Genomic DNA, 27,955 nt, shown 5'->3' with positions numbered 1-27,955 from the left:
CTAATGAAGTTGTAGAAGTATAACGATATCTTTGAAAAAAAACCCAAGCTAACAGGGCTAACTACTGTACACCAGAAATTTTTGTGTGCCCCTGATGTAAAATTGAACTTTGAACTTCTTTTGCAATGCAGTGAAGACAACTGGATTAAATTTATCTAATGTCGTTTTCGTCTTTGTGAACGAATATTGTTTTTAAGTTTTTTTTTGCACTTTAGTTTTCACATGCCCACGTTTTGCATGTTTCGTAAATGTTTCTATCTGTTGCATGGCTGCGATTACAAGCAACAACAAAAATGTAGGGGCCTCTGCTGTGCAGTGAAGCTAGAAGGGCATGCATGCATTGCAGCAAAGTCACATTTTGTTCACATCGTAACCCAATGATAATATGGTTTTAGTACTGGCCCCATACTATGCAACTAGCACGAAAATGAAAAGTTCTCCAAGATTTCTCACATTTTTTTGGATAAAAAAGTCTTTCATGGATAAAATAAAGCTCAGTGAATTGCCAAAGGCCAGCTCTTTCAAATTTAACAAAGTTGTAATTTGTCTTCATGGCCCCCTAAAGTAAGAAAACCCTTTCACCAAAGTTTAGGGCTCTCACAAAGCACACTTTCTTTTTAACCACGCCTGCCCTCCGCACTGTAGAGCTCTGAATTTTCGCCTTGTACTTTTTGCTCTTTTCAGAGAGAAGAAATGGAAGATAAAATTTTTGGCTTTCAAGCTGCACGCTCGACAAAGAAGTGAAAGCGCAGAGAGTCCTTTTTGCGAGTGTAACTGCTCCGTTTACATTAGTGTAACTTTGCTCACATGTACAGTGTCAATAAAAACATCTCATGTCCATTTTTAAAACATTAAAAATGATGACGACGGTACTGACACTTTCCTGGCATCCCAAGACCAGTATTTCCTTTTTCACTCAAAAACTGAGCGCACATCAATCTAAACGCATCTGTAGAATAATGAACCATGGTGTATACACAAACAACAATTTCCTCACTTTCTTTTTCTTTTTTTTTCACGGTCAATTCAAAATAAAGAAGCCATGTCTCTTGTGACCCCAATATAAAGCATCGTTCAGCTTTGAAGTGCCTCCAAATAATGTAGCATGTAGTCCAGCCTGAAGGTGGTTAAAAAGCCTGGTATCGGTCAACGACAGTTCTTTACAATGAACGGCATCCACCAAGAAATTGGGTGTCAAGCATCTCAAATACTGGTAGGTATTTAGAGCAACTCAGGGATCCCAGAGCCATTTTAAAGGGAAAGCCTTAAATGGCCCATTGAGAGTAAAAGCCAGTGTTTAGCATTCACAACAAAAACACCACTCCTTCACGAGACATTTTACAGCACGAGTTCAAGTGAAAAAAATGTCATCTGGTGTCGGCTTCTGCAATAAAAATTAACAAATAGAAAAACAACTCCTTCGGAGGTGTTTCATACCACGAATCATTTAACAGCGCGAGCTTAAACTTGGCAGTAGCAAGAGGCAATTGTCCGCACCAGTATGCGCATTCACAAACCATATTCTGTAGGGGCACACACGTGAGCACGATGCGTGGCGTCAATCTATGGGCTCATTTAAGCATATAAGCACGTGCTTTCAATAGTCTGCTTAGATGCACTCAGTCTGTCTGGTTTTGTGGTATAGAGTTTCCATTTCTGGCTAACACTCGCACGTACCAGGGTTCAAATCCCACAGGAGCCAATTTTTTTTTTGCTTTTCAATTGTTTGGTTTGCCTGAAAAACATTTATTTTTATCCTGCGTGGTATCTATTTATGGCAGATTTGTGCATTACAAACAAAATTTCGGCTGGTTTTGTTCCCTTTAGGCCAGTTCCAGCTGTTGTTTTGTCCCTTTTAAGACGTTTTCTAGTGTGTGTAGTTAACAGAGCAAAGGCTAGCTACGGTAAGCGTATGTGCTTGATTTCTTTTTAATTCGGGTTGCTTTCCCTGTTGTAGGTGGGTTTTGAGTGTGAATATTTCGTTCCGGGTGCTTTTTACCTGCTTTAGATAGGTTTGGGCTGTCAAACATGCCCCAAGCAGAGGCGGTCCCCTACGGGATATGATTTGGGAATACGCTGCCAGCACACCGCATATGAAGGGAACGGAAAAACAGCAGCTAAATTCACCATCGTCGTCCACTCTCCCAGTACATGGTGGCAGGAGGGAGCAGTGGAGCAACGCATAGGAGACGGATCAAAGCCATTCGAAAGCGTTCAGGCAGATCGCAAAGCAAAGCGTCTCAAGCAGTAAGATTACAATGCCCTTCGAGACTGCGAGGCAGACGCAAGGAGTCTCATCTGGACATTCATTCTTTCTAATTCCCAACCCCTACAAAGTGCTTGAGTGTCCTCGAATTTTTTAGCCAGAGCGAGAGCAATTTCATCAGCCGAAAAACTTCTTTTTCCCACCCACCAAACATTCTTTGGCAGCTCAAAATATCCCCAATACCGTGTAACGTGCAACCCACTCCACACGCTACTATTACACCACACTCTACACCCCACTATTACACCCCACTCTACATGCCGAAATATTAACACGCTCACAGACTAGCCTGCACAAGATACCTTCAAGCAACACACGGCCACCAAGCCACTACCAGACACACCGACACCTCCGCCTAAAGTCAACACAACGCATGAGTTGCGACCCCGTGACTGACAACCAGGCCCGAGAAGTCACTGCTGCCACCACCTTTACTACAGATTCTGAGACCGCAGAAGAAGTCACCATAGCCCTCACCACATACCTTGCATACATCCCTAACTCTCTCAATACAAAGCTGAGAATTGCACAATTGCACAGTCCGAAAACTGCAGACCAGCACACACCTTCACAACACTTTTCTCCACACCACATTTCCCTGTTTCCTCACTCGTTTAATCACGGCAAGGCAACAGGGGGCCATCTTCTGCACGAGTTTGTTCCCCGATTCACAATTCTCGCTTCCTGTCCCTAAGAGTTGAAGTTCCTTGCCAAGAGCTTTGCCCGTCTTACGAAACATTCCATCCTCTGTGAGGCCAATGGCTGCACCTATCCTTCCAGCTCAGAGTTCAGCACCTCTCCCTAAACTACACCAACTTCTCACCCCACTCTTCCCCCCTTGGTTTGAATTAATCACAAAACTAAACAGCAAGCCAGTGGGCAGTAACCTCTCACGTAACTTTTCAATAAAGGTGCTTCTCATCTTTTCTTAACACCTTTTATTACTATTGCTTCAAATTTTTAATACCAAAGCACTGTTACCCTAGGTACCAACACAGCAAATGGCCCGTTCCTCATAACATCCACCTGACCTTCAAGCTCAGCCAAGGTCAGGCCAGCGCCTCATGCAGTCGTGCAGTGGAAGACTCTAATTGGTCATTTGTTCCGAGTCAAGGGTGCAAAGAGGGGGATAGGGGGAAAGGGTAAGGGGGTGTAAAATCAGAAAATGATACAAGAAGGCGCTACCTGCATCCAAGTACACAGACCGTTCACAGCTACAGCACCGACTCTGCCGAGCAGCATCCGTGCTACATCTTGCGGTGCAAGCGTGTGCACATTAACTGTGCGCTGTCGGCGTAAAACACAAGCCACCCCTCGACAGCTAAATTTTTTTCTTACCTGTCATGGCTTAGAATACGGTGTTATTTAGACGTGTGCGAATATCCAAAACTTCGAATACTTCGCGAATCATGTGTGCTATTCGATTTGACTTGCTGTGCAGTTTCCCCGAGTGAATTTTCTGAACATCTGAAATTAGCAAATAACAGAGCAATAACGGTTGGCTCTGTTGCACGACTTGCGAACTTTTGAGCTTCACTGCGCGGCATTCCCCTTTGGGTCGGCTTTCTCGCACGACGCCGAAGCAGTGCAATAAAGCTTGACTTTTGTCAGCCTTGTGTACTGGGCACGGACGGAATACCGGACAGCAGTGGGCCCGGACGGAATACCAATGCAACTGATAAACCTACTTGGACCTAAAAGTAGGGAATCGTTTATGAGGGCAATAGATAAGGTGATAGAAACCAAACGAATACCAGAGGACTGCTTGGAAAGTAGGATGAATTTAATATATAAAGGCAGAGGAGACAAAGCCAGTATTAATTCATACAGACCACTCACAGTAACGTCAGTGGTGTATAGATTCGTAATGCAGGCGATAAAATCAGAAATTCAAGCATGGATGGAAGAAAATGAAATACCTGGGGAACTGCAGAATGGATTTAGACAAGACAGGCGACTGGATGACAATCTGTTCGTGATAACGCAATGCATTGAAATTGCGAAAGCACAGAATAGACCACTATGGATTACGTTTTTGGACATTAAAGGGGCATATGACAACGTAAACAGAGAACGGCTGTGGAGAATGCTGAAACTCCAGGGATTAGATGACGAGTTAGTACAGTTCTTTATAGCAATCTATAAAGACAATAGAGTGCACCTTACTTGGGAAGGACAGAAATCGCACAGCAGGTCAACATCCATCGGGGACTGAAACAGGGATGCCCTTTGAGCCCAATACTGTTCATGCTTTACATGGCAGGGTTAGAAAAGAAACTGGAAGAAAGTCAAGTAGGGTTTAGCCTAACCCATATGCTGCAAGTCGAAGTGGTACAACAGCATATTCCGGGAATGTTATACGCAGACGACATTGTTCTTTTAGCTGATAACCAAACCGATATGCAGCGGCTAATAAATATTTGCGGCCAGGAAGCCACTGACCTCGGATTAAATTTCAGTGCAGAAAAATCAGGAATAATGGTTTTCAATGACGCCACCACAGACGTAGTGTCTATCCAGCAAGGCGAATTACCTAGAGTGAAGGAATATAAATATTTGGGAGTGTGGATAAACGAAGGGGATAACTACTTAAGTACTCACGAGGAGCAACTTAAGGTTAAGGGAAAGCGAAACGCAGCTATAATGAAGCATAGAGCTCTGTGGGGGTATAACAAATATGAAGTAGTAAGAGGAATGTGGAAAGGAGTAATGGTTCCGGGTCTCACGTTTGCGAATGCTGTACTCTGCTTAAAATCAGACGTTCTATCAGGCCTTGAAGTAAACCAGAGAACGGTAGGACGTTTGGCCTTAGGCGCGCATGGAAAAACAACTAACGAAGCAGTTCAGGGAGATATGGGCTGGGCGTCGTTTGCAGTTAGAGAAGCTCAGAGTAAAATATGCTTTGAGATGAGGTTGAGGGCAATGGATCAACGAAGGTGGGCAGCTAAGGTTTTTAGGTACCTATACTTAAAAAGCGTGGACACGCAGTGGTTAAGGAAGACTAGAAGGCTAACGCTGAAATACGGAAAGAACAGTGGGGAATCCAAAACAGCCACGGTAACCAAAAAAGAGGCAAGGCAGATTGAAACGAATAAATGGAGGGAAAAAATGGAAGCTAAAACGTCGTTAGAGATGTACAGGGCTGAGAAGATGAACATCAGAAAGGAAAATTTCTACGATAATTCCCAGGGCAGTGCTTTGCTTTTTGAGGCTAGAGCAGGTTGCCTGCGAACTAAGAGTTTTGTGAAGAAGTATTCACAAAATGATGGGGTATGTGTGGTCTGCGGAAAAGAAACAGAAACTATGCGGCACATAGTGTTAGAATGTGAGGGTATCCATCCAAATCTGCATGAAGGGAATATTGGGCTTCCAGAAGCCTTAGGATTTCAGGGTATCACAGAGGAAGTTAACTTCAAGGCTGTCGAGGGGTCGAAAAGAAGATTATAATGTTGGTGGACAAAAAGCAGAGAGGTGAATATTGCCTAGGACAGTTACCACCTTTAACAGGAAAAAAAAAGTATTTTGTGCCTAATAAGCTTTTTGTGCCTGCCCTAAGCAGCGCTAGTATTGAACCAAAAGTGTAAAACATAGGTATATTAGTCCTTTTTGGTAAGATGACATGTCATCACCCCGATACAAAGGGGAAACCAATAGAAATCATCATGTGCGAAGCAAGTGTACGGTGCCTCAGAGGCATTGTAGACAAGCTCAAGCGAAATGCTACATCTGTAAAATTTATGATCCAAAAAGAAGTTTCCTGCCCGTATAGTGGCTTGATTGAGGAATCAGTTTATTCCTTGTTGGTAGTGGTTGCAATAAGGTACTGACCACACCTAGCATGCCTAGCGAGGGCCTCTCGTCAATGACGAGAGATACTGCTGCGAGCAGTCAAATATACTTCTTGTATTCACAGCACGATGAGGACCCAGCATTCCTTCACCGCAATGTGTGCCAAATTTCATAATACTGCCATCTTGTCTAATTTCTTTGTAATTTTTTCTACCGTTTTGTCACCAAGCATGAGCACACGAACACTTAGGTGCGTTAGCGAATGAAACAAACGTTTATTAACCATAACAAGTGACCTCCCTTTGTAACTCTGTTTCAGAGCACAGTACACACTAAGGTAAAGATATCAGTATCAAAAAAAAAAAATACTCAGTTCAATTTTCAGTCAGTTTCTGCTATATTCGAAAGTGTTCGATTCAATTTGCGGTCAGTTTTTATTAGTATTCATAGTCGACTCACAATCCCAAATTTGATATTCACACACCTCTAGTTTTACTCCAACAATCACTGACCATACTGCCCCCTAAAACAATTATACAGTTTTCGCCCCTAAAACCATTATACGCATTTCAACCTACGCAAATCTACACTTTGTAAGTTTGGAACAACCATAAAAAAAGTAACCGTTGCCAGCAGTCCCGAAGTTAAAATCTGCTGCAATTAGCTCGTCACCCACCAGCAAGGCGCTAAAGAGCGTAAAGCAAACAGCCTGACGTGCTACTCAATGCTAGCCTTCAGGAAAAGGCACCCGATTGAACGAAATAAATGAAGAGGAAGATGACCAAGCCGCAACCTTTAAGGGGCCATACAAAGTACAAGTTTGTTTTATTCGGAAAATTTCGTGCTTTGTGGTGCCCACAGCGCCTGTCCAGAAGCAAACGATGCTTTATTCCCTGATAAATTAATCAATTTAAGTTAAAATTACGATTTTTCCTCAAAATCGTGTGTTTTCGTGACATCTGCAATGATGTCATATGTGTTGGGGAGCCTTGTTTACAGTTAGTCAAGCTAGATGGCACCACCGTACCGCGGAGGGCCGTTTTCTGATTTTGTTTTTTTACTGTATTTGTAACTGGCCTGTTTTTGTTAAGGTATAAAATAATCGTTTCGTGCAACATGGTGTATGCTCGACAATTCTGGTCACGTAAGACACCGTTGCTTACGCCAGTCGGCCAGTGTCGTCTAAGACAACCCCAAAGCCCCGCAGTCCTGTGCAGCTAAAACAAGCATAGTGTGCGCAGTACCAACAGCAGTACGCATCGGTACTTCTACGTTTCCATGTACTTCCGTAACTTCCACTGTTTACCCCCCCATTCTTACTGCTATAAAAAGAATGTGCCCTAAATGTAAGCGAAAATAGCTCATTCAGCAAGCTCATAAGCCCTGCCTAATTTGTGTTTGCTTTTGCTGGCCTCCGCCAATCGCAGAGCTGGCTGGTATGACATCATAGGTTCTGTAGCGGGAACTGAGCTAGTGGGCCACATTACCATTCATTCCCCTTTTACCCTAATTATGTAGCTTATTTGAGTAAAGTTTGCGTTAAAAGTGGCGTCAGTATGATTCTAACGAGGCAATCTTTCGAATGAGCCAAACATGTTTTGTCTGCACGACCCCTTTAAAGCTGCCGTGAATACGAAATACAGGTTCTGATTGATTGATTACAGGGTCTAACGCGCCGACGCAACGCAGGCAATAAGGCACGCCGTAGTGGAGGGCTCCGGATTAATTTTGACCACCTGGAGATCTTTAACGTGCGCCGAAATCTCATACACATGGGCGTTATTGCTTTTCGCCTCCATCGGAAAAGCCGCCGCTGCGGCCGGGAATCGAACCCGCGACCTCGTGCTCAGCAGCGCAACGCCTTAGCCACTGAGCCACCGCGGCGGGTACGAAATGCAGGTTCAGTTAATTAAAAAAAACTGCTTGGTCCCAATAACAATCAAACCAATTTTGTTGCAAACTTTAAACAAATAATTGAGATCATAAAGAAAACAAACCAAGGGGTGACAACTCCCCAGCCACTTTTGGGGGATTTTGCTATGACGTCACGGGATCCTGTTTGTGCGATTGTCAGCCGCTGACATAGCCGCCGCCTCCAAAAATGACTGGGAAATTGTAGGAGGACCTCTAGTTTCGCTTGATCACAGTACTTGAATGCTGAAGCACAGTTAAAATAGTGATTACTGTTGTAAGTGCAGAGCGCTTTAGAGGCTCGCTTTGTCGTCATAGCTCGCTCGCTGGGCCCAAGTAGAGCCACACGGCATTCCGTCGTAGCGGCTGTCGTCGCGGCGTAACCCAGAGGCTCCGAAAGCCAAGCGGTTCATATAGTCATAGCCGTTCGAAACTCGTGAACCGCTGGCACTTGTCATAGATCTCCCCGTTGTTTAGCGCAAAGAAAACTGTAGGTACATTTGAGGGAAAATATACGTAATTAGCCAGCAGCACCTGCGTTAATTTAGTTAAGGACGCCGTTGGGTTGATTTTTACGGTAGTAAGCGCAAAAAAGTGGTAGTGTAGCGCCGGCACGTGTGGGACGAAAAGCAGGCTTACGTAAAAAGAACAGAATTACGGCAAATCACTGCTCTGCACTTCCGCCAGCTTTCACATTGAGCGGAACGGCTTTAACTTTTTTAGTGCTGGCCCATATTTACGTCACTGTAGTGCAAAATATGAAATATTCCTTACATTTTTTTCCGTCAGAAAAGCATCTTTTGTTGCTGGAATACAGCTGAGCCAGTTACCAGAAGCTGGTTCTTCCAAACTGAACCAAAATGTATTTTGTTTTCACGGACCTTTTAAGGTACAAAGAAAACTTTTCTAGGACTCGAGCCGAACTTGTGCACAACACAAAGCCAAAGTGTTGAGAAGCCATGAAGGAATCTCCTTTCATTTCGTGGTAATGGCTGATGTGCACAAATGTACAGCCCAGAGAGTAGCATACCAACTGAGATGGTACAGGGAAAAGGCTATTTGAGTGGCATTTCCTGAGACATGCAAGGCAACCGCCAAATTTGCTTTCCAGCGGTCCTTGGTAAGATGCCCTACAGTTAAAAAAAATTAAAGCCGTTCCACTTCATGTGAAAGCTGTCGAAAGTGCAGAGCGGTGATTCGCCATGATGGGCTGTGGCATCGTTATCCGCTCACTGCTACCACCCAATGCAATTGAAATTTTCTGCTTTTGCAGTGCTCGCGCGCTCCCTGCCTGAAGCAGCGCCAGCGGAAGTTCTGTGCTTTTTGAGCTCACTTTTCCTCCCGCACGTGCCGGCGTTGCACTGCCACTTTTTTTCGCTTAGTATTGTAAAAAGCAACCCAACGAGCGTTCCTAACTATATGAATGCAGGCACTGCCGGTAAATTACGCAGTTTTTGCCTCAAACGCACTGAGAGTTTTCTTTGCTCTAAACAAAGGGGGGATGTACGAACGACAAGCGCCAGCAGTTCACGAGATTCGAACGCTTATGACTATTTAAACCACTTGGCTTTCGTAGCACCTGGGTTACACCGCGACGACGAAACGCCATGTGGCTCTCCTTGGGTCCACCGAGCGAGCTACGACGACAAGGCAAGCCCCTAAAGTGCTCTCTGCACTTAAAAAGGGATGCTTGAAAAGATAACTGAAAGAGTCCACCAATCACTCCTTCCAAGTACTGCAGCGACATAGCATCATGACCTTGGACAAATAGCGCATTGAAGCACTCAACAGGACGGGTGACTCTGTAAGCTGTTAACTTCATAAACCTAATAAGACAGTGCAAACGATGTTGTGTGTGGCCGTGTCACAGCTGATTGCTCGCATGCCCTAACAGGTGGCTTTGTGCATGACGTTGTCGAAGGCACCCGAACATCGAGCACCAAGACTGTAGTAGGTTGTGTTTGGTTATGCCTGTGCTACCTGACAACTTTCGATTGACAATTGAACGCTCACTTACTGTATTTTCGCGCGTATAACTCGCACCAAAATGTGAAAATTTCAGTGTCAAAGTAGGGATGCGGATAATACGCGGGTTTTTTTCCTTTAGTGCAGCTTCACAGCGATTCACGTTGTTCCATGAAGCTCCTACGCAGTGACACTGACTAAGCCTTCCATGGCAGCGATTGCGCAAAACATACAAGGACAAGGAAGAAGAATCAAGGACAAGCGCACTCTAGCAACTGAATTTTATTTGTGAATTGGAACTTTCGCCTTGCAGTCAGTGTATTCTACTCGCTAAATGTACGCTTTTTTCTGTCTACATAGTGTGTGATGTATTGCTTGAGCAGTAGCTTTGGTGCAGCCTGTATCAAATGTGCAGGAAATACCCGAGGATTTTTTTTTACTTTTCCAGCGGGCTGAAATTGGGGGTGCGAATTTTATGCAGGGGTGGGTTACACGCGCAAAAATACGGTACTAGTGCGCCCTATGCCTTTAGAATGGGGCACTTGATAGACAATTGGTTCAAAGGCCTTTGGAAGGCTTTTGAAACGGCCATGTGGCACAGGTATTACATGGTCTATTACTTGCTCTTTCATTTGTAAGAGCACATCTTACGTGGACGGGTGAGCCTGGAAACCAAACAAGGTGTGGTAATACATGTCATCGTCTTCCAAGTATGCTGTGAAGGCAGTGGTGCACCATGTGTTCTAAGAGTTTTCCAAGATACAGCGTGACTGCGATGGGACGGAGATTGTCTATGGTCAGCGATTTGCGCAGCTTCAGTATCAGCGTGATATCGGAGTGATGCCACTACCGTATTTTACCGCGTATAGCCCGCCCCAGCATATATCCATGCTCCCACTTTCTCCTCGCGTATTGCCTGCACATTTTATACAGGAAACGCTGCACCGAAGCTCCTGCTCAAGCACATACGATGTAAACAGAAAAAGCGTATATTTAGCAAGTAGAATACGCTGACTGTAAGGCGAAAGTCACAATTCACTGAGTGTCACTGCTCTCGCTAGAGCTATCACTTGAGCCGCAGTCCTCACTGTTGTACACAAGTTCATCTTCACGGCACAACGCGCATTGCCGTGCTGCACTAACGAAAAAACCCCATGTATTATTGGCACCCCCACTTTGCCACCGAAATTCTGCATTTTTTGGTGCGGGTTATACGCGCGAAAATACGGTATGTGGGGCAAAGGGGGGGGGGTGCTTCCTAGTGCGAGGGTGGAATCGATGGCGTCTTCATCCCGGTTGCGGACAACCGTATCAGTGATTCTGTCCTTTCCTGGCGTACTATTGCGGGTGAGGTGGAAGAGGATTTCCTTGAGCTCTTGCGTCGTGAACGGAGCATCTAGACTCCAATTTGGCACGACACGATTTGGAGAATGCATGGGCACTCAATGCAGCGTCGGACCAAACAGCTGCCCTCGGATCGTCACGTGCCGGTAACCGCCGAAAATTTTGGAACGCTAAGCGAATGCAGCCCGGCCCAGATCTTTTCTGTGCCTAATTTCTCTCCCGCGACTTGTACCAGCACAAAGAATTTGTCACGGCAGTTACAAATAATCTAGTTGTTCCAGTATCTTACTACCTATCTTCAAAGGGTATTTTGCTGCATGCCACATCAAATGTGCACATGCTGCACCTTTCTTGGGCCTGCCTACCTAAGTTAGGTACATTTTAGTCAGGGCATAGTATAACTCTAGTAGGTTCAGAACCGTTTCATCATCTTTGCACAGCAAAGACAATTATGTAGGTTACTTGAACGCAAGTTACCTGAACGTGTGTGTAGGTTACGTGTGTGTAGGTTATGTAGGTTACCTGAACGCAGACCATGTTCAGGTGCGAAGTGTAAAGAACAGCTGTCAACCTCACAATCCGTTTCATTACCTCTGTGTCGCAAATACAAACTACATGGGTGCCCTACACGTAAAAAATTCAGGGCTTTTGCACTCTGTGAACATGGGCGAACGGCAAAGCTTAGAAGACACAAAAAGAAGGCTCCCTTTCGGGAGGGCTGAAACATCATTGTTTTGTTTTCTGTTGTGGTCGGCGTCTTCTTTTTATGTCTTCTATGATTATTCCCGACCAGACGGGCATTCGTCGAAGCCTCGAGTTCGAAAGCAGAGCTGTTTGTGGGTTACTGACTCGCCATAAGCTTCCACTCAAAAACCGCACCGTCGCACCGGGGAAGTTTTCAGCGTGATTGTAACCATGCCGACATCTTGCGTTTCCCATGTCGCAATATTCGGGGTCTCGGCGGGCATTGCGCTTACACTTGGGATCCGCAGCCCGACTATCGTCAGTAGTTGGTGTTCGCGCCCATTGCTGCATTTCTTTTTAAGTGCAATGCACTTCTTAAGCGACCCTGAACCTGCGTCCACCGGCGATGTCCGCGCACATGGAGATGGGCGCGCGCAGCCTGGCCGCTGACATGGCACATACCCACGTGGGGGATTGGCCAGGAATCTCCTCGTCTTCCTTGGCAACGGGGGGAGATGGGCGTGCGCTGCCTGGCCGCTGACATGGCACATACCCACGTGGGGGATTGGCCAGGAATCGGGCGTGAGAAGGGCTAATGCACCTGCTTAAAGGAGTACTGACACGAAATTTCAAAGCTGCGATCCGCTCTAGCAATCAAGTACAATGACAACACAAATAGGTGTCTGTGAATAAATGCATCTTTCTTTCTTTGTAGTTGTGTGTGTGTGTGTGTGTGATCTCTCTTTCGCGAACATTACCGAACCGCGCAAATTCAACTCGTGCATTCGCACTTTCACATTCTTCCCCTCGGGGAAATGCGGGGAATTTTCTTCGTGAGATGGCTCCACTGTGCAACGCACAATATGGAGAGAAGCCAGCTTACAAAAGCAAAGTTTACACTGATGTCCCTAAAGTCAGCTTCACTCCTACACACAGACGCATTGCTGGGAAGACATTCTTCCAAAGGCAATATCATCATCATCATCATCACCAGCCTATTTACGTTTACTGCAGGGCAAAGGCTTCTCCCATTATTCTCCAATTACCCTGGTCCTGCGCTAACTGCGACCAATTTATCCCCGCAAGCTTCTTGATCTCACCCGCCCATCTAACTTTCTGCCGCCCCCTGCCACGCTTGCCTTCTCTAGGGATCCACTCGGTTACCCTCAATGACCAACGGTTATCTTGCCTTCGCATTACATGCCCTGCCCACGTCCATTTCTTCTTCATACATACATTAATACAAAGGCAATACAAAGGCAAAACACACAAAGGCAATATACATTAAGTATTAACCCTTTGTGGTCCGCTGTTGGGGTATGACCAATTCGGGCGTTTAAGGTTAAATTTCCTGGTTTTCCTCACTTTTGCTCATAAGTGGGCAAAAAGCTCCGGACTGGAAAGGGTTAAAGTATGAGGTGTTGGAGGTGAACAGGTGATCAATGGGAGAGAGTGTGCCGAAGTAAGGAGGCGGGAAGCGCCTTTTCTCATCCTACGGACGCAAAACGACGGGGAAATTACCGTATAACAGCGACACTGTAAACATTGCTGCCTTGCAAAGCAAAGTGTGAAAAAACTGCCAACCTCTCATGATCCCATGACCTTGTTGATGGCCTGCATCTCTTCCCGGCTGAGTGGTTCCAGCGAGAAGCCCTGCACCTCCGACTTGCCCTCCAGCTCCCGCAGAAGCTGGACGTTCTTCTTGAGCTTCTTGCGCAGCGACGCAATCTCCTCCTCCAACTTCGCTTGCTCTAAAAGAGGTGAACAGTGGATGAGGTTGAAGCTGGAATCGGAACAAGCATAGAAACCACACGCAAGAACCAAGTGCGACCAGCCAGTGGTGAAAGCAAGACACAAAGGCTGCGTCTCAGCAACATCTTTTCAAATTAACCGATTTGGCACTACAAGTGGGGTATTTACTTTCTGCAAGTTGAAGAAAAGGAAAGTGCATAAGTATAAAAGACAATGCAGTCCCAACAACATGATAGAATTTAGGCAACAGCCACGAAAATAAGCACGAAGCAGTCAGCCTTTCCGACCACAAACTAAAATGCGAGCAGTCGAAAGGGCAGTTGGTGAAAGTCGGCAGCGTCTTCGCTAAAGGCGCAGAGAAACACAGCTCCACATATGCTCTGCACACACGGCGAGATTGCAATCCGAAGCATCACGGAGTAGGATTAGATTTCTTGGTTTGCAAGCCAACTGACAACACGACAGCCGCCAATTTTTGAATGCAAACATTGATACTCACACTTCAGTGAGTTTATAAAACTTGTAGCGGAACTAGTTCACTTATCATTTAAAACAAGATACCATACCTACTCGTTTATAAGGCACCCTCCTGTTCAACCAACACCCCTCACTTCGAGATGCAAAATTTTTAAAACAAATTTCAGAGGTGCCCAAAACCAAAGTGTCGTTAGCCACTGAGGGCCTATCCCTGCAAAGCGCTACAAGATCGTTCTGCCGAGTTTCCGCCAGTCACCGCACAAGATCATTATCATTTGTTCTCACGTTTTTCGTTTGGCAAAAGATGTGTGCGTTTTCGGGAGATTTTTGTTTCTGACATACAATCATACCAAACCATGAAAATTCGGGAGTCTCCTGGAGAATTCCGGAAACCTGGCAGGTATGCAATCCCTTTTGCTCCGCAGATGGACAATCACCCATGGACATTCACCCATGGTTGAAGATGGCTTCAGCGTCCTATGAACCAACACCAATCCTCCATCTGCCCCTGAACAATGTCATGCCAGAAGCTGTAAGCTTAATATGAGGACAAAATAGGTAAGCGTGGTTGCTGAATTTTCTTTTAATCCATTTGCTTCAGAGTAAGCCAAGCTAGCCAATATGGTTGCATAGTTGAACAGTGCTAAAAAGATGATTGATTGATTATAGGGTTTAATGTGCCGACGCAACGCAGGTGATGAGGCGCGCCGTAGTGGAGGGCTCCGGATTAATTTTGACTACCTGGGGAATCTTTAACGTGCGCCGAAATCTCATACACACAGGCTTTTTTGCTTTTCGCCTCCATCAGAAAAGTGGCTGCCGCAGCCGGGAATCAAACCCGCGACCTAGCGCTCAGCAGCACACCTTAGCCATTGAGCCACCACGGCGGGTTGCTAAAAAGATGGGGACACCAGCAAAACAGACAATACAGGCACTGTATCTTTTCTAAATTTTAAGTGCTTTCAGAATGTAGTCAACAAACACATCCCGTACTTAGAATAGAGGGTAACAAAGTACCTCAGCCAAAAGTTACCACGCTATGCCCATCAGATAACTTGGAAACCTGCTCAAAATTTTTTCTCTCGAGTCTTGGTGTTCCTTGAGTGCTCGACTTATGTAATGACAGCAATGCAGTGGCTATCGGCCGACATTTTTTTCAGTTGCAGCAGTGAATGCACTCGATAGCCACTACAGAAAAAAGCCACAAAGCAAACCAGAAATGGAAGGGGGATAGTTCTGCTGCAAAGAGCAAATCACACAGTGCCACTCCGTGCTGTTGATAACCACACTTCCAGACGCGAAGGAAAGGGTGAAAGGGTGAAACCTGGCAGGTATGCAATCCCTTTTGCTCCGCACATGGACAATCACCCATGGACATTCACCCATGGTTGAAGATGGCTTCAGCGTCTTATGAACCAACACCAATCCTCCATCTGCCCCTGAACAATGTCATGCCAGAAGCTGTAAGCTTAATATGAGGACAAAATAGGTAAGCGTGGTTGCTGAATTTTCTTTTAATCCATTTGCTTCAGAGTAAGCCAAGCTAGCCAATATGGTTGCATAGTTGAACAGTGCTAAAAAGATGATTGATTGATTATAGGGTTTAATGTGCCGACGCAACGCAGGTGATGAGGCGCGCCGTAGTGGAGGGCTCCGGATTAATTTTGACCACCTGGGGAATCTTTAACGTGCGCCGAAATCTCATACACACAGGCTTTTTTGCTTTTCACCTCCATCAGAAAAGTGGCTGCCGCAGCCGGGAATCAAACCCGCGACCTAGCGCTCAGCAGCACACCTTAGCCATTGAGCCACCACGGCGTGCTAAAAAGATGGGGACACCAGCAAAACAGACAATACAGGCACTGTATCTTTTCTAAATTTTAAGTGCTTTCAGAATGTAGTCAACAAACACATCCCGTACTTAGAATAGAGGGTAACGAAGTACCTCAGCCAAAAGTTACCACGCTATGCCCATCAGATAACTTGGAAACCTGCTCAAAATTTTTTCTCTCGAGTCTTGGTGTTCCTTGAGTGCTCGACTTATGTAATAACAGCAATGCAGTGGCTATCGGCCGACATTTTTTTCAGTTGCAGCAGTGAATGCACTCGATAGCCACTACAGAAAAAAGCCACAAAGCAAACCAGAAATGGAAGGGGGATAGTTCTGCTGCAAAGAGCAAATCACACAGTGCCACTCCGTGCTGTTGATAACCACACTTCCAGACGCGAAGGAAAGGGTGAAAGGGTGAAACCTGGCAGGTATGCAATCCCTTTTGCTCCGCACATGGACAATCACCCATGGACATTCACCCATGGTTGAAGATGGCTTCAGCGTCTTATGAACCAACACCAATCCTCCATCTGCCCCTGAACAATGTCATGCCAGAAGCTGTAAGCTTAATATGAGGACAAAATAGGTAAGCGTGGTTGCTGAATTTTCTTTTAATCCATTTGCTTCAGAGTAAGCCAAGCTAGCCAATATGGTTGCATAGTTGAACAGTGCTAAAAAGATGATTGATTGATTATAGGGTTTAATGTGCCGACGCAACGCAGGTGATGAGGCGCGCCGTAGTGGAGGGCTCCGGATTAATTTTGACCACCTGGGGAATCTTTAACGTGCGCCGAAATCTCATACACACAGGCTTTTTTGCTTTTCGCCTCCATCAGAAAAGTGGCTGCCGCAGCCGGGAATCAAACCCGCGACCTAGCGCTCAGCAGCACACCTTAGCCATTGAGCCACCACGGCGGGTTGCTAAAAAGATGGGGACACCAGCAAAACAGACAATACAGGCACTGTATCTTTTCTAAATTTTAAGTGCTTTCAGAATGTAGTCAACAAACACATCCCGTACTTAGAATAGAGGGTAACGAAGTACCTCAGCCAAAAGTTACCACGCTATGCCCATCAGATAACTTGGAAACCTGCTCAAAATTTTTTCTCTCGAGTCTTGGTGTTCCTTGAGTGCTCGACTTATGTAATGACAGCAATGCAGTGGCTATCGGCCGACATTTTTTTCAGTTGCAGCAGTGAATGCACTCGATAGCCACTACAGAAAAAAGCCACAAAGCAAACCAGAAATGGAAGGGGGATAGTTCTGCTGCAAAGAGCAAATCACACAGTGCCACTCCGTGCTGTTGATAACCACACTTCCAGACGCGAAGGAAAGGGTGAAAGGGTGAAACCTGGCAGGTATGCAATCCCTTTTGCTCCGCACATGGACAATCACCCATGGACATTCACCCATGGTTGAAGATGGCTTCAGCGTCTTATGAACCAACACCAATCCTCCATCTGCCACTGAACAATGTCATGCCAGAAGCTGTAAGCTTAATATGAGGACAAAATAGGTAAACTTGGTTGCTGAATTTTCTTTTAATCCATTTGCTTCAGAGTAAGCCAAGCTAGCCAATATAGTTGCATAGTTGAACAGTGCTAAAAAGATTATTGATTGATTGATTATAGGGTTTAACGCGCCGACACAAGTGTTGCAGGGCCCCTTGAAGCCAAAGGCGCAAGAAGCGTTCCCAGGCACACAACTGGGCACAGCGATTCTTTGTATGTATCCCGCCGATGGGCGGAAGCCTCTACGCTACGTTGTGTTTAAAAAAAAAAAAGCTGTTCTGAAAGAAGTTAATTCATTCTCAGAATGCAGGGATTTCTTTCATTGCCCACCTTGCTGAAGAAGCTCCGTGGTTCTTCCTTTCGGAATTTTCATGAACATGTTTCCAATGCACACCCAGGGTTTGCGGACATTGTCGTCCAACTTCTGAAGTGCTCTGAAAAAGGAAGTGTTAAAAAAGGGAACGCCTTAGCACCTAGCTACAAAAAAATTACCGGGGATGCTTACGTCTTTCTAAGAACGTGAAGGCAAAAAGCCCAGTTGGACCTTCTGTTGATCTGCTGTCGAACTTAGTTGAACAAGTGCCCGTCACCGCTTGACCAGCCCCCCCCCCTGGACGGCACCTTCCGAAGTTCATTCTGCTTGCTTGAAATCACCAGGCGTCTCCTGTTTGCCCCAGTCGGTAGCGGCCTACCCTCCTCCCACACAGCTGTTTTCCTTTTCTGGTGCCCGATCCCCAGCTCATGAAACTTTAACTTTTTTTCTGGATGATTCCGGCTACTTCACAAAGATTTTTTTGTCCCTCTTGTGTTCTATCAAACACAGAGATCTGAGGCTTTCACCTTGAAGAAAAGACAAAACTGTAGAGCATAACAGATATAAACTCCTCTGAAATGCCAATGCACTGAATTCATTTTTTTAAGCCATTTTATGGACTCCCTGCAGCAAGGCAGCCACTACTACCAGCAAATCCTGTGATATAAAACTGCGCAAGCACCTTATCGTCACCCCCATCAGCCTGTTTTTTACCATAAATTTGTGGATTCCATTCTTTGCCTCCGAATTTTCTTGCTTCACACCTCGATTCAATTATTTGTGTTCCCGTATTTTACTTATCGTACCATTAAACGGACGGTTTGCCTCTTGTCCTCCATTATCACAAAGAAAACGCAACGCTAGACAGAGACATAGAGACGTGGGAAGTCCGCGACGCCTTGCAGAATCTCAACAGAAGATCCACCGCCGGCCCCGACAGGGTTACCAACAAGGCGCTCAGGAACCTCAACGACATGGCTGTGGAAGTATTCACGAAATACTTCAACAAGTGCTGGAGAGCCGGCCGCCTCCCCAAACACTGGAAGACGGCCAAAACAATTCTAATCCCGAAACCCGGAAAGCCACCTGGTATAGAGAACCTCCGACCGATCTCGCTTACGTCGTGCGCTGGAAAAGACCTGAAGCATGTCCTCATGAACCGGTGGCAACGTTACCCAGAAAACTCGGAACTGTACCCCAACTCCATCATAGGGTTTATGGGCAAGCTCGCAACACAAGACGCCATGATTCTACTAAAGCATGAAATTCTCGACAACGAAACACAAGGTCCAACACTCATCTATCTTAGCTCAAGTTCCCCAGCTCGACATGGGCCGAAGAACGTACGAGTACATCAGAGACTTTCTAACGGACAGGACGACCAAGATCCGTGTGGGTGACCTCCAACTACCGGAGAAGAGGCTCGGCAGCATCGGTACGCCGCAAGGCTCGGTCATATCTCCGCTGCTGTTCAACCTCGTGATGATTGGCGTGGCCAATCGGCTGGAGCGGGTGACGGGTGTCCGCCACACCATCTACGCCGACGACGTCACGTTGTGGGTCACGGGGGGAAGCGACAGTCACATACAAACGACGCTGCAAGAAGCGGTCGACGCCATAGAAGAACAACTGCAAGGGTCGGGGCTAATCTGTTCCCCGTCCAAGTCAGAACTACTGGTGCTCCCGCCGAAAAATGCGGGCAGAAAGAGAAAGTACGATGAAGGCGACGACCACGCTAGCTCCAAGATCACCGTGCGCATGGAAGGCGGGCAAGTCCTTCCGGAGGTCGACAAGATCAGAGTGCTCGGAATGGTCATCGAGAAGAATCGCGTCGATGGCGCGACGGTCACCAAGCTAGCGATGAAAGCAGACGCGGCGATGCACCTCGTCAGAAGGGTCTCCAACAGAAAAGGAGGGATGAAGGAAGAGAACCTCCCAAGGCTCGTCCAGTCCTTCGTCATTAACCACATAGCGTACATGGCCGCCTTTCACAACTGGCGGCCGAGCGAACGCGCAAAGATCGACGCAGTCATACGCAAGGCGTACAAGACGGCGCTCGGGCTCCTGAGGAGCACGAGCACGGACAAGTTCGCTGCCCTGGGCGTGCACAACACCCTGGATGAAATAGCAGAAGCCCAGTGAGTGGCGCAGCTCGAGAGACTATCAGGAACCAGAACAGGACGACACCTACTATGGCAGCTGGGCCTTGTGCCCAAGGAGAGCAAGACGACGAGCGGGGAACCTTTACCCGAAGGGGCGGGGCGACAGATCACCGTGTGCCCGATACCTCGGAACATGAACCCCGAACACAACCGAGAACGGCGACTGGCAAGAGCCAAGGCCCTGCTGGACCTGCACGCCAACGACAGCGGTGCCGCGTACGTGGACGCGGCGAAGCACCAAGACCAGAGAGAAGCCTACACGGCGGTGGTGATAGAGGCGACGACGAACAACACGAAGACAGCGGCGAGCATCCGCGTTGGGAAGCCGCACCAGACGGAGGAGGTGGCCGTGGCCCTGGCCATCGCCGATGCCGGCTGCACGACGGTGCTGTGCGACTCCAGGACGGCGGTGCGGAACTTTGCCAAGAACAGTGTGTGCAGTGAGGCCGCGTGCATATTGCGCAAGGCTGAAGCCAACGGCAGCAGTGGTGGTGTGGTGATCAAGTGGTTCCCGGCCCACATGGGTAAAACCGTGGCAGGCCAGGGAGGGAACGCGAACCACAACGAGACGGCCAATGACGTCGCGCGAGGACTTGCCAGCCGCACGACGACGACTAGCCAGGCCGGCTCCGACGACGTGGTCGCGGGCAACGACGACGACGGTACCAAGGACACCATGACCAGTTACAACGACGTTGTGAAGTGGTACAGACTCAATAGAAAGACGATGCCGCCCCCTCACCCGAGGCTCACTCGGGAAGAGGCAGTGCTATACAGACAGTTGCAGACGGACTCCGTGATAACCCCGGTGCTCGCGAAACACATATGCCCAATGGTGTACGAAAGTGACGTGTGTAGACTGTGCGCAAAGGAGCGAGCCACGCTGGCTCAAATCCTGTGGGACTGTAGCGTTAACGCGAGAAAGGCAGCCAGGATGACGACGATCCCGCCGCAGCTAGAAGCAGCGACGTGGACATACGACTACAACATTCAACTCCAGGCCGTCCAGCAGGTCTCAGCGGCCCTACAGAGGCAGCGACCGAGTGACGCCGACGGTGAGGAGGGTGGTGGCCCTTCGGCACCCGTGAGGCGGAACTCGGGAGCAAACCTCGGGGGTCGGCCAGGACGACGTTCAGGCCGTGTCACGGCGAAGACAAGCCCTCAAAGCTGAGGGACGTCTAAACCGATCTGAAGGCAATATAAATAAAATTGTTCTCTCTCTCTCTCTCTCTTGGGCAACTTTCGGAAAAACGAGAGTTACGCCGTTTACTACTGAGCATTTGCGATGAACATGGCTCAGCCGCAAGGTTGCTTGAAGCACAAGAAACTTTTTAATTCCCTAATGGCCTGATTGTCATACCTGTAAATTAATACTTGCACAATCTGCTCAATTTTCCCTTTGTAAGTTTATGGAGTGCTGAACTTTAGGAAAACATACAGCAAAGCAATTTTTGCTCAAAACGGAAATTCCAAGGCTGAAAGGGTTACCTAACTGTTCAATTCAAAGTGTTTGTAATGCTAGCTGCCATCTGTTCGGTAAACATAAATAATTTACCTTCAAGTATTTACCAGAAGAAACTTTCATGCAATAGTTCCCTTGCACGATCAGGGAACCAAGGCGTACCTGAGAGCTTCTCTGTTTTTCTGCCGCCGCCTGTCGAGCTCGACTGCTTGTTCTTTGTCGGCTAGGATTGTCTCGGCTGTGGATTCAATGTCCGCCAAGAACTGCTTCACCTTGGCAGTCGTCGGATTCATCTACGGGGAAAAGAAAGCACTGAAGAACAACTACCAACCTAAACAATGCAGCAATCACAGGTTGCGCAGTCTAGTCTTGTTACAACAGATCCAGACATAATAGACATCTTGACATAATGAGCTCTATCCCTGGTTTCGTTTGGTTTAAGTGTGCTTGTTTTAACGGACCTATCATAACAAACTGCCAGCCCCAGCAGGCTCTAATTTAGGTGCAATTTTGTCTAGAGCAAAGTCTACAACAAATTTTACCAGCTAAGAGTCCCCTTTTGATTTTGAAGAGAAAAAAATGTGACCAGCTACACTGCAACATTGTGGCCTACATTTGTGAATAATCTTCCTCCTCACATCCAGTATTTCATTTTTCTACACAATCAACCAACCTTCGTTTTTGCGACAACGGTTTTCATGTGCAAAAGAAAGATTACAGTGCCTGTTTCCCACTCCTCTGAGTGTTATTTGAGAAATGCATCATTTTATAAAGATGCACTGATGATTTGCTTAAGAAAATATGCATTGAATGAATGCTTATACAACCAGATATCCTTACAGAACTCTCAGGTGCTAGAAAGCTTAAAGGATTCTAATCAAAGCAGCGGTCTCATGGGAAACTGTACCTGAGCAGAAAGGATAAATATCTGTTTTTTCCAAAAATACAACAGATAAAGCTTTGCCAAGTGAAGGTGCAGAACAACTTTTAGGGGAAAAGCTCCTTAGGGCCTCGGGCTGTTGGCATCTCCTGTCGTCGTTGCCGTAATCGTTGTCTCATGCAGTCACAGTACTAAAACTCTGGGAAACTCGTTTACGCCTCATGCCAGAATGTAGCGCGTACTAAAAAAACACTGGGTCAACACCCCCGGGACAACAAGAGGCCGACATCGCGGTATGTAAAAACGTCGTCTGCCAATCCCAATAAACATTTCTTCAATCAATTAATCAATGGGACACACATTTACGCCTCACACTAGAGAACTTCGCTCATCAAAGACACAAGACTGTTACAGCAAAGCTGTATACCTCTACCCCCCCCAACGGTTCCATCTCCGTGGGCAAAAACGCCAAGGCGTCAAGAATAAACTTATACACTGCATGCTTCTCCCCTCCCCAGATTTCACGTTAGTGGAGATGGCCCGGGATTTTTAATTTCTACACCGCTTTCCTTACTGCTGACACAGCATATTCCGACACGACAGACGATTTTCACTGGATCTTCAAGGTCGTGTTACAACTGTGGTAAGGATGCAGAGATTGCAGTTAAGGAGACTGCATTAAAACTTGCCAATTCGTAGTAATAAAAGGTGTTAAAAAAACCACATGGTACACTTAGCAGAATTACCTACCAGCAGTGGCCAGACGGGAAAGCAGTGACATAAACTTCAAACCTTATCCCCAAAACCAAGCACACTAATGCGTGCATGCACTTCACTCTCGAAGCAGTGTCCCAAGCAACTCTGCAGCCAGATTACGTGAAGCAGGAAGTAAATTTAAGTAAGTTCTGGTAAATTCAAGCATGCAAATGTATCAAGTTTCAAATGTTTCATGCAAATTCAAGCATGCAAAAGCCCTGTAAATGACGTGTCAACAGTGCTGAGCCTTTCTTTTTGCCTACTACTATGTTTAATAATACACCGCTCAAGTTTTCTCGTCACTATTACTAAGGCATTCAAGCTGAAAAAAATACGCAGCAATTGAAACCACACCTCAAAAGGAGTCTGCTGCTACTTTCATAAAACACCACAGCATTTTCGCTCCTTTCCACCACTGGCTTCTTCAACGCTACACCAAATGCAAGTCATCGTTTCCCCCCCCCCCCCCCCCCTTGAATCAACTGCTGTTCTTTTTTTTCCCTGCTCGAAAAGCCCAGCCATCACTTTGCCATAGCTGAATCTGCTTTACCAAAAGGCTAATTCAGTGTCCTTTCAGCTTGCGGTGTTTGTGCCCAAATACACAAGTGGACAGGCCGGTTTCTAGGCTTTGATCGTTTCTCTTAATAAGGCGAACACAAAAATGAGGTGCATTCCGCACAGCAATTTTATGCGTTGCGATGTGGTGGTGTTGTACACCGAATACCACAGTACGTGCAGGTGAACTTGAGTGCAGTACAACAGGTGTTAACTACTTAAGTCAAGAACGGCTTGTTCAAGCACTGCTTCGAACAAAAGATGTCGTCGCAAAGCGAAGTGCACTCAGACACAGAGTGTTCGTTGATGCTGATCAAAAAAGAAAAGCAACCACCCAAAACAAGTCAGTGTTGTCAAGACAGTTCTTCAAAAGCCTCTGGAAATGTAGCCCACTCCCGTAACACGATGACGTCAATTGATGTTCTGTGTTGACACAGGCAGTCTTCAAAACCTGCAGCTATAACGGCATTACAGCTGAAATGGCAGCAAAAAGGAACATCTTTGATTCTATAAAAAGGACCAAGCAATTTACCACCGGCTTCTTGGTCCACAAAAGGACACAAACTTGCGAAACAGTCAGCTCTGTAAAGGAACCTATGCTAAGCATATCAAAAGCCATCACTGCAAGTCCAGTGGAAGCGGTTCGGCGCACGTTCAGTACTTACACATATCGTTCTCACTGCAGCCGAAAGCGCTACAAAAAAGACCGCCGAAACTCCAGCTCCATTCTTCTCAGTCTCAGAGATCTTTTCTCGTCTTCTTTCCTCTTCCGTTTCAAAGACTGCGACACACTCTCCCGCGACTCCTTTTTGCGCAAGTTTTCCACTGCCGACCTATCGTGAGGACCGAAATGCGTCACCCTAGGGACCGAGGACTCCCCACCGAGGCCGCCCCGATCTCTTTTCAGCACAGTTTTCACGGGAAACTTGCGACCTTCTTCCCTAGATCCAACTCCTTTTTCCCTATTCCAGCCCATCCCAACGAGCATCTGGAAGCCCGCGTTGCTTTCTGGGATACCATAGTGGGTCGCAGCCGGCGATTTCCCCAGCCTAAGGTTGAACTGGTGGGCTATCGAAGTGCTGTGAGCTTTCACTTGGGCAGCGGTAACCAATGCGTCGCATACGGAGCAGAACTGATCCGATTCGCACTGAGTTTGCGGCGAATCTTGAACTGTCAGAACGCTGCCGTCACCACCACGCTTTTCGGGTTTGCAAAACAGTTCGACGACATTCACGTGGCCGCGTTTCGCGGCTAAATCTAAGGCCGTCACATTCTGCTTGTTTCTGAGGTCCGGGTTAGCCCTTTTCTTCAAAAGGTACCGAACACTGTCTGTCGCACCAGCACAAGAGGCACACATTAGGGCCGTCCAGCCGAACATGTCCGTCGCGTCGATGTTCACCCCCGATTCAAGACAGCGTTTTAATTCAGAAACGTCGTTTGTTTGAGCCGCGGTAAAATAGTCACTGGTTTTGACAGCTCTGTTCGCAGTTTTCGAGTGCTTCAGTTTTTCGTTTGGACACTTCGAACTTCTGTGTTTTGGACTGGGTGGGTCGTCGCGGGTGACAGTAGTGGACGTTGAAGGCTGCGATACCGTGCTTTCGTAGAATCGCCGAGCTGATTCGCCGCTTAACGTGCACACATTCTGCGCGACACGAGAAACAGGCTCCGTAACGCTGACGTTTTGCTCGGCACTTCTCACAAATGTGACCCTTCTGAACGCCGACATGACGTCGCGAAGATGACGTTGTCCGTTTGAATTTACCTTCTCGAGCTCCCGGGAGAGGCGCGGCTGACGTAGCTGGCGATGGCGTATGTTACAGCACCATCAAGAGTTACACAAACAAAACAGCGTAAAACACTAATCGTGAATTCCCTTTGCTGAACCGCCGACAACTGCGACAACCGCCGCCACCGACAACCGCAAACTTTGTTGTTTACAAGAAAATTACTCGATTTCTAAAGAGGGCACTAGTGAAGGGAAAATTTATTTTGCGAGTGCAAAAAAATTTAGCTAACGTTTATTATAAGTTAAAATTCAAGATTTATGTTTTAAAAATCTTGTTGTTAGTTTATTTATTTTAGCATAAAACACTCGCAGCCCTCGGAACTAGAAGATAGCGCGAAATTCAAACATCGTAAGAAAAAAGAATGACGAATTTAAAAGCAAATTAAACGCAAAAAGAACAGGTGTAATGTCAGAGTTGTGCCCATATTCAAGAGGACATTGCATTTTGATATCGTGATATTAAAATTAAAACACATATTATGCAGCTGGTACCAATTCTCAAAATTACGATGTGCGTCCAAAAAGCTCTTGTGGTATGGGACGGTGCGATTTATTTACCTCTCATAATTAAGCCGCTTCGGAGAGTTCTTACACCTGTGCCGTCGAATCCCACAGAACCTGAAAGGAGGAGAAAAAATGTCCCAAAACACCCATACTTGAAAATATCGGTGCGTCCCCGAAAGTAATTAACACAGTATACAAATAATCAGATCCTATGCCAGTGCTAGTCCTGAACTGAATATAAAACGTGTAAAAGTCTGCATTCACTATCCATTACCGTACTCTCGCGCGTATAACCCGCACCAAAAATGCGAGAATTTCAGTTGCAAAGCAGGGGTGCGGGGTTTTTCCTTTAGGGCAGCTTCACGGCAATGAGCGTTGTGCCGTGAAGCTTCTACGCAGTAACACTGACCAAGCCTTCCACGGCAGCGATTGCGCAAAACATACCCGGACAAGGAAAGAAAAAAAAAGGACGAGCGCACTCTAACAACTGAATTTTATTAGTGAATTGTGGCTTTCGCCTCGCACTCAGTGTATTCCACTTGCTAAATATACGCTTTTTCTGCCTACACTGTATGTGATGTGTTGCTTGAGCAGTAGCTCTGATGCAGCCTTTCCTGTACCGAATGTGCGGGCAATACACGGATATTTTTTTTTTCCGGCGGGCTGAAAGTGGGCGTGAGGATTATATGCAGGGGTGGGTTATACGGGCGAAAACACGGTATATCGACCTTTCGCCTTCTCATGCATGAATCATTCTGCGCTTTAACGCGAACATCTGCTCCCTTGCGTGGGCGGGTTGCAAGTTCCGTTGCAAGTGCGCGTAACAATTCTACCGGTCTGCATCCAGAAGATTTTAATGACTGCTAACGGGGCAGAAACGTGGTCAATGTGTAAAACGTAGCTACGGAACCAATGCTTCGCATTACCCATACGCTCATAAGCGCTTCGAGACAGCGAACGTCATACATTTTCAGCAGAGTCATACTCCCATGTTCTTCGATAAACTTGCTTTCACAGACGCTTTGTTCAATGTCGTTTCTAATCTGTTTTCTTCCTTTTTCACTTGTGGCGGCTTGGGGATCGCTTTTTTCTCGCTACATATTGAAGTATGTACGTGCAACTGTCTTGTATTAACGCAGTCCATTGCCAAGAACGTTGTTTATACGCTCAATGCATGACTCTGTCACATTCTTTGCGCCGCTTTCGGCGAAATCTTGGGATTTAGAGTGCGTCTCTTTTCGGCGTCTGAAATGCATAGTTTTTATACACAGAGGTTAGCCCTGGCTTTTCCGACTTAACCTTTAATCAAACACAACTTTATTTGAGTAAACCGCTTTATATGCTTCAAACATGCCACAAGATGTAACAATTAGGGTTTTTTTGTTTGGTTGGTTAGGGAAGAACCCTCTATGTGGCACATGAACTTGCAAGCGCCTTCAGCGTGACGCAATATACGTCGTGAATATAATTAAGGGGGATGACCTTATTTACGCCTCCTTATAATGTGTCGGTAACAAGTTGCAAGAAAAAAACAAGGCGCTTTGGGAATTAAGTGACGATTAGCCTTGACAGACAGGTCGTCGTTCTGACAAAATGACTCACTCGTATTGAGCCTGGCGCCTTGGACCACCTCAGCCAGATTTTTTTTTCTTGGGGGGGGGGGGGGGTTTAGCCATGATCTAAACTCCATTGCCACCACCGGGGGGTCTGAACCCCTTCCTTTTGACCCATTCCCTTCCGGATCCCTTCTCTAGGCTAAAGCAACGTTGGCTAAAACCTGTTTTCTTCCATCTTCGTACTGCACAAACTGGGTCCACGGAATAGGCTACGTGCTTCAAAAGGCCGAATTCGGTTGAGGAGTAACTTTTTGCGGAACCCCGTCCGCTAAAGGCCCGTTTTCACAGCACAGAGACAGAAGCAAATAGGCTTAAAACACCACTCCTGGCTCTATTTGGACGTATATATGTCGAACATTTCAAATGGTTACGCCTTGGGGCTATTACGAT

General features: G+C 46.6%; 2 protein-coding genes across 4 annotated transcripts in view; one reads left to right on the top strand and one right to left on the bottom strand.

The window, feature by feature from the left end:
- Positions 1 to 744, top strand: part of LOC144143086 (hapless 2-like) — a 53,333-nt gene extending 52,589 nt beyond the window's left edge. The window contains exon 16 of the mRNA XM_077674903.1: positions 685 to 744. Coding sequence (XP_077531029.1) covers positions 685 to 744 — 60 coding nt within the window. The remainder of the gene's footprint in view (positions 1 to 684) is intronic.
- Positions 1 to 25,585, bottom strand: part of LOC144143525 (p53 and DNA damage-regulated protein 1-like) — a 31,279-nt gene extending 5,694 nt beyond the window's left edge. Inside the window, exons 1-4 of one of the 3 annotated variants that reach the window (XM_077675303.1) lie at positions 25,422 to 25,585; positions 21,631 to 21,761; positions 17,862 to 17,965; positions 13,544 to 13,710 (exon numbers count right to left, since the gene is read on the bottom strand). In XM_077675303.1, coding sequence (XP_077531429.1) covers positions 13,547 to 13,710; positions 17,862 to 17,965; positions 21,631 to 21,761 — 399 coding nt within the window. In that variant the 5' untranslated portion in view covers positions 25,422 to 25,585 and the 3' untranslated portion in view covers positions 13,544 to 13,546. The other 2 variants (XM_077675305.1, XM_077675302.1) reach the window with 2 other exon arrangements.
- Between the last annotated feature and the right edge of the window lie 2,370 nt (positions 25,586 to 27,955).

The sequence above is a fragment of the Haemaphysalis longicornis genome, unplaced genomic scaffold (assembly GCF_048455015.1).
Source record: "Haemaphysalis longicornis isolate Haplotype H1 unplaced genomic scaffold, Haemaphysalis longicornis Haplotype H1 scaffold_6, whole genome shotgun sequence".
NCBI classification, from domain to species: Eukaryota; Metazoa; Arthropoda; class Arachnida; order Ixodida; family Ixodidae; genus Haemaphysalis; species Haemaphysalis longicornis.
This window is presented reverse-complemented; position numbering and strand designations above follow the sequence as displayed.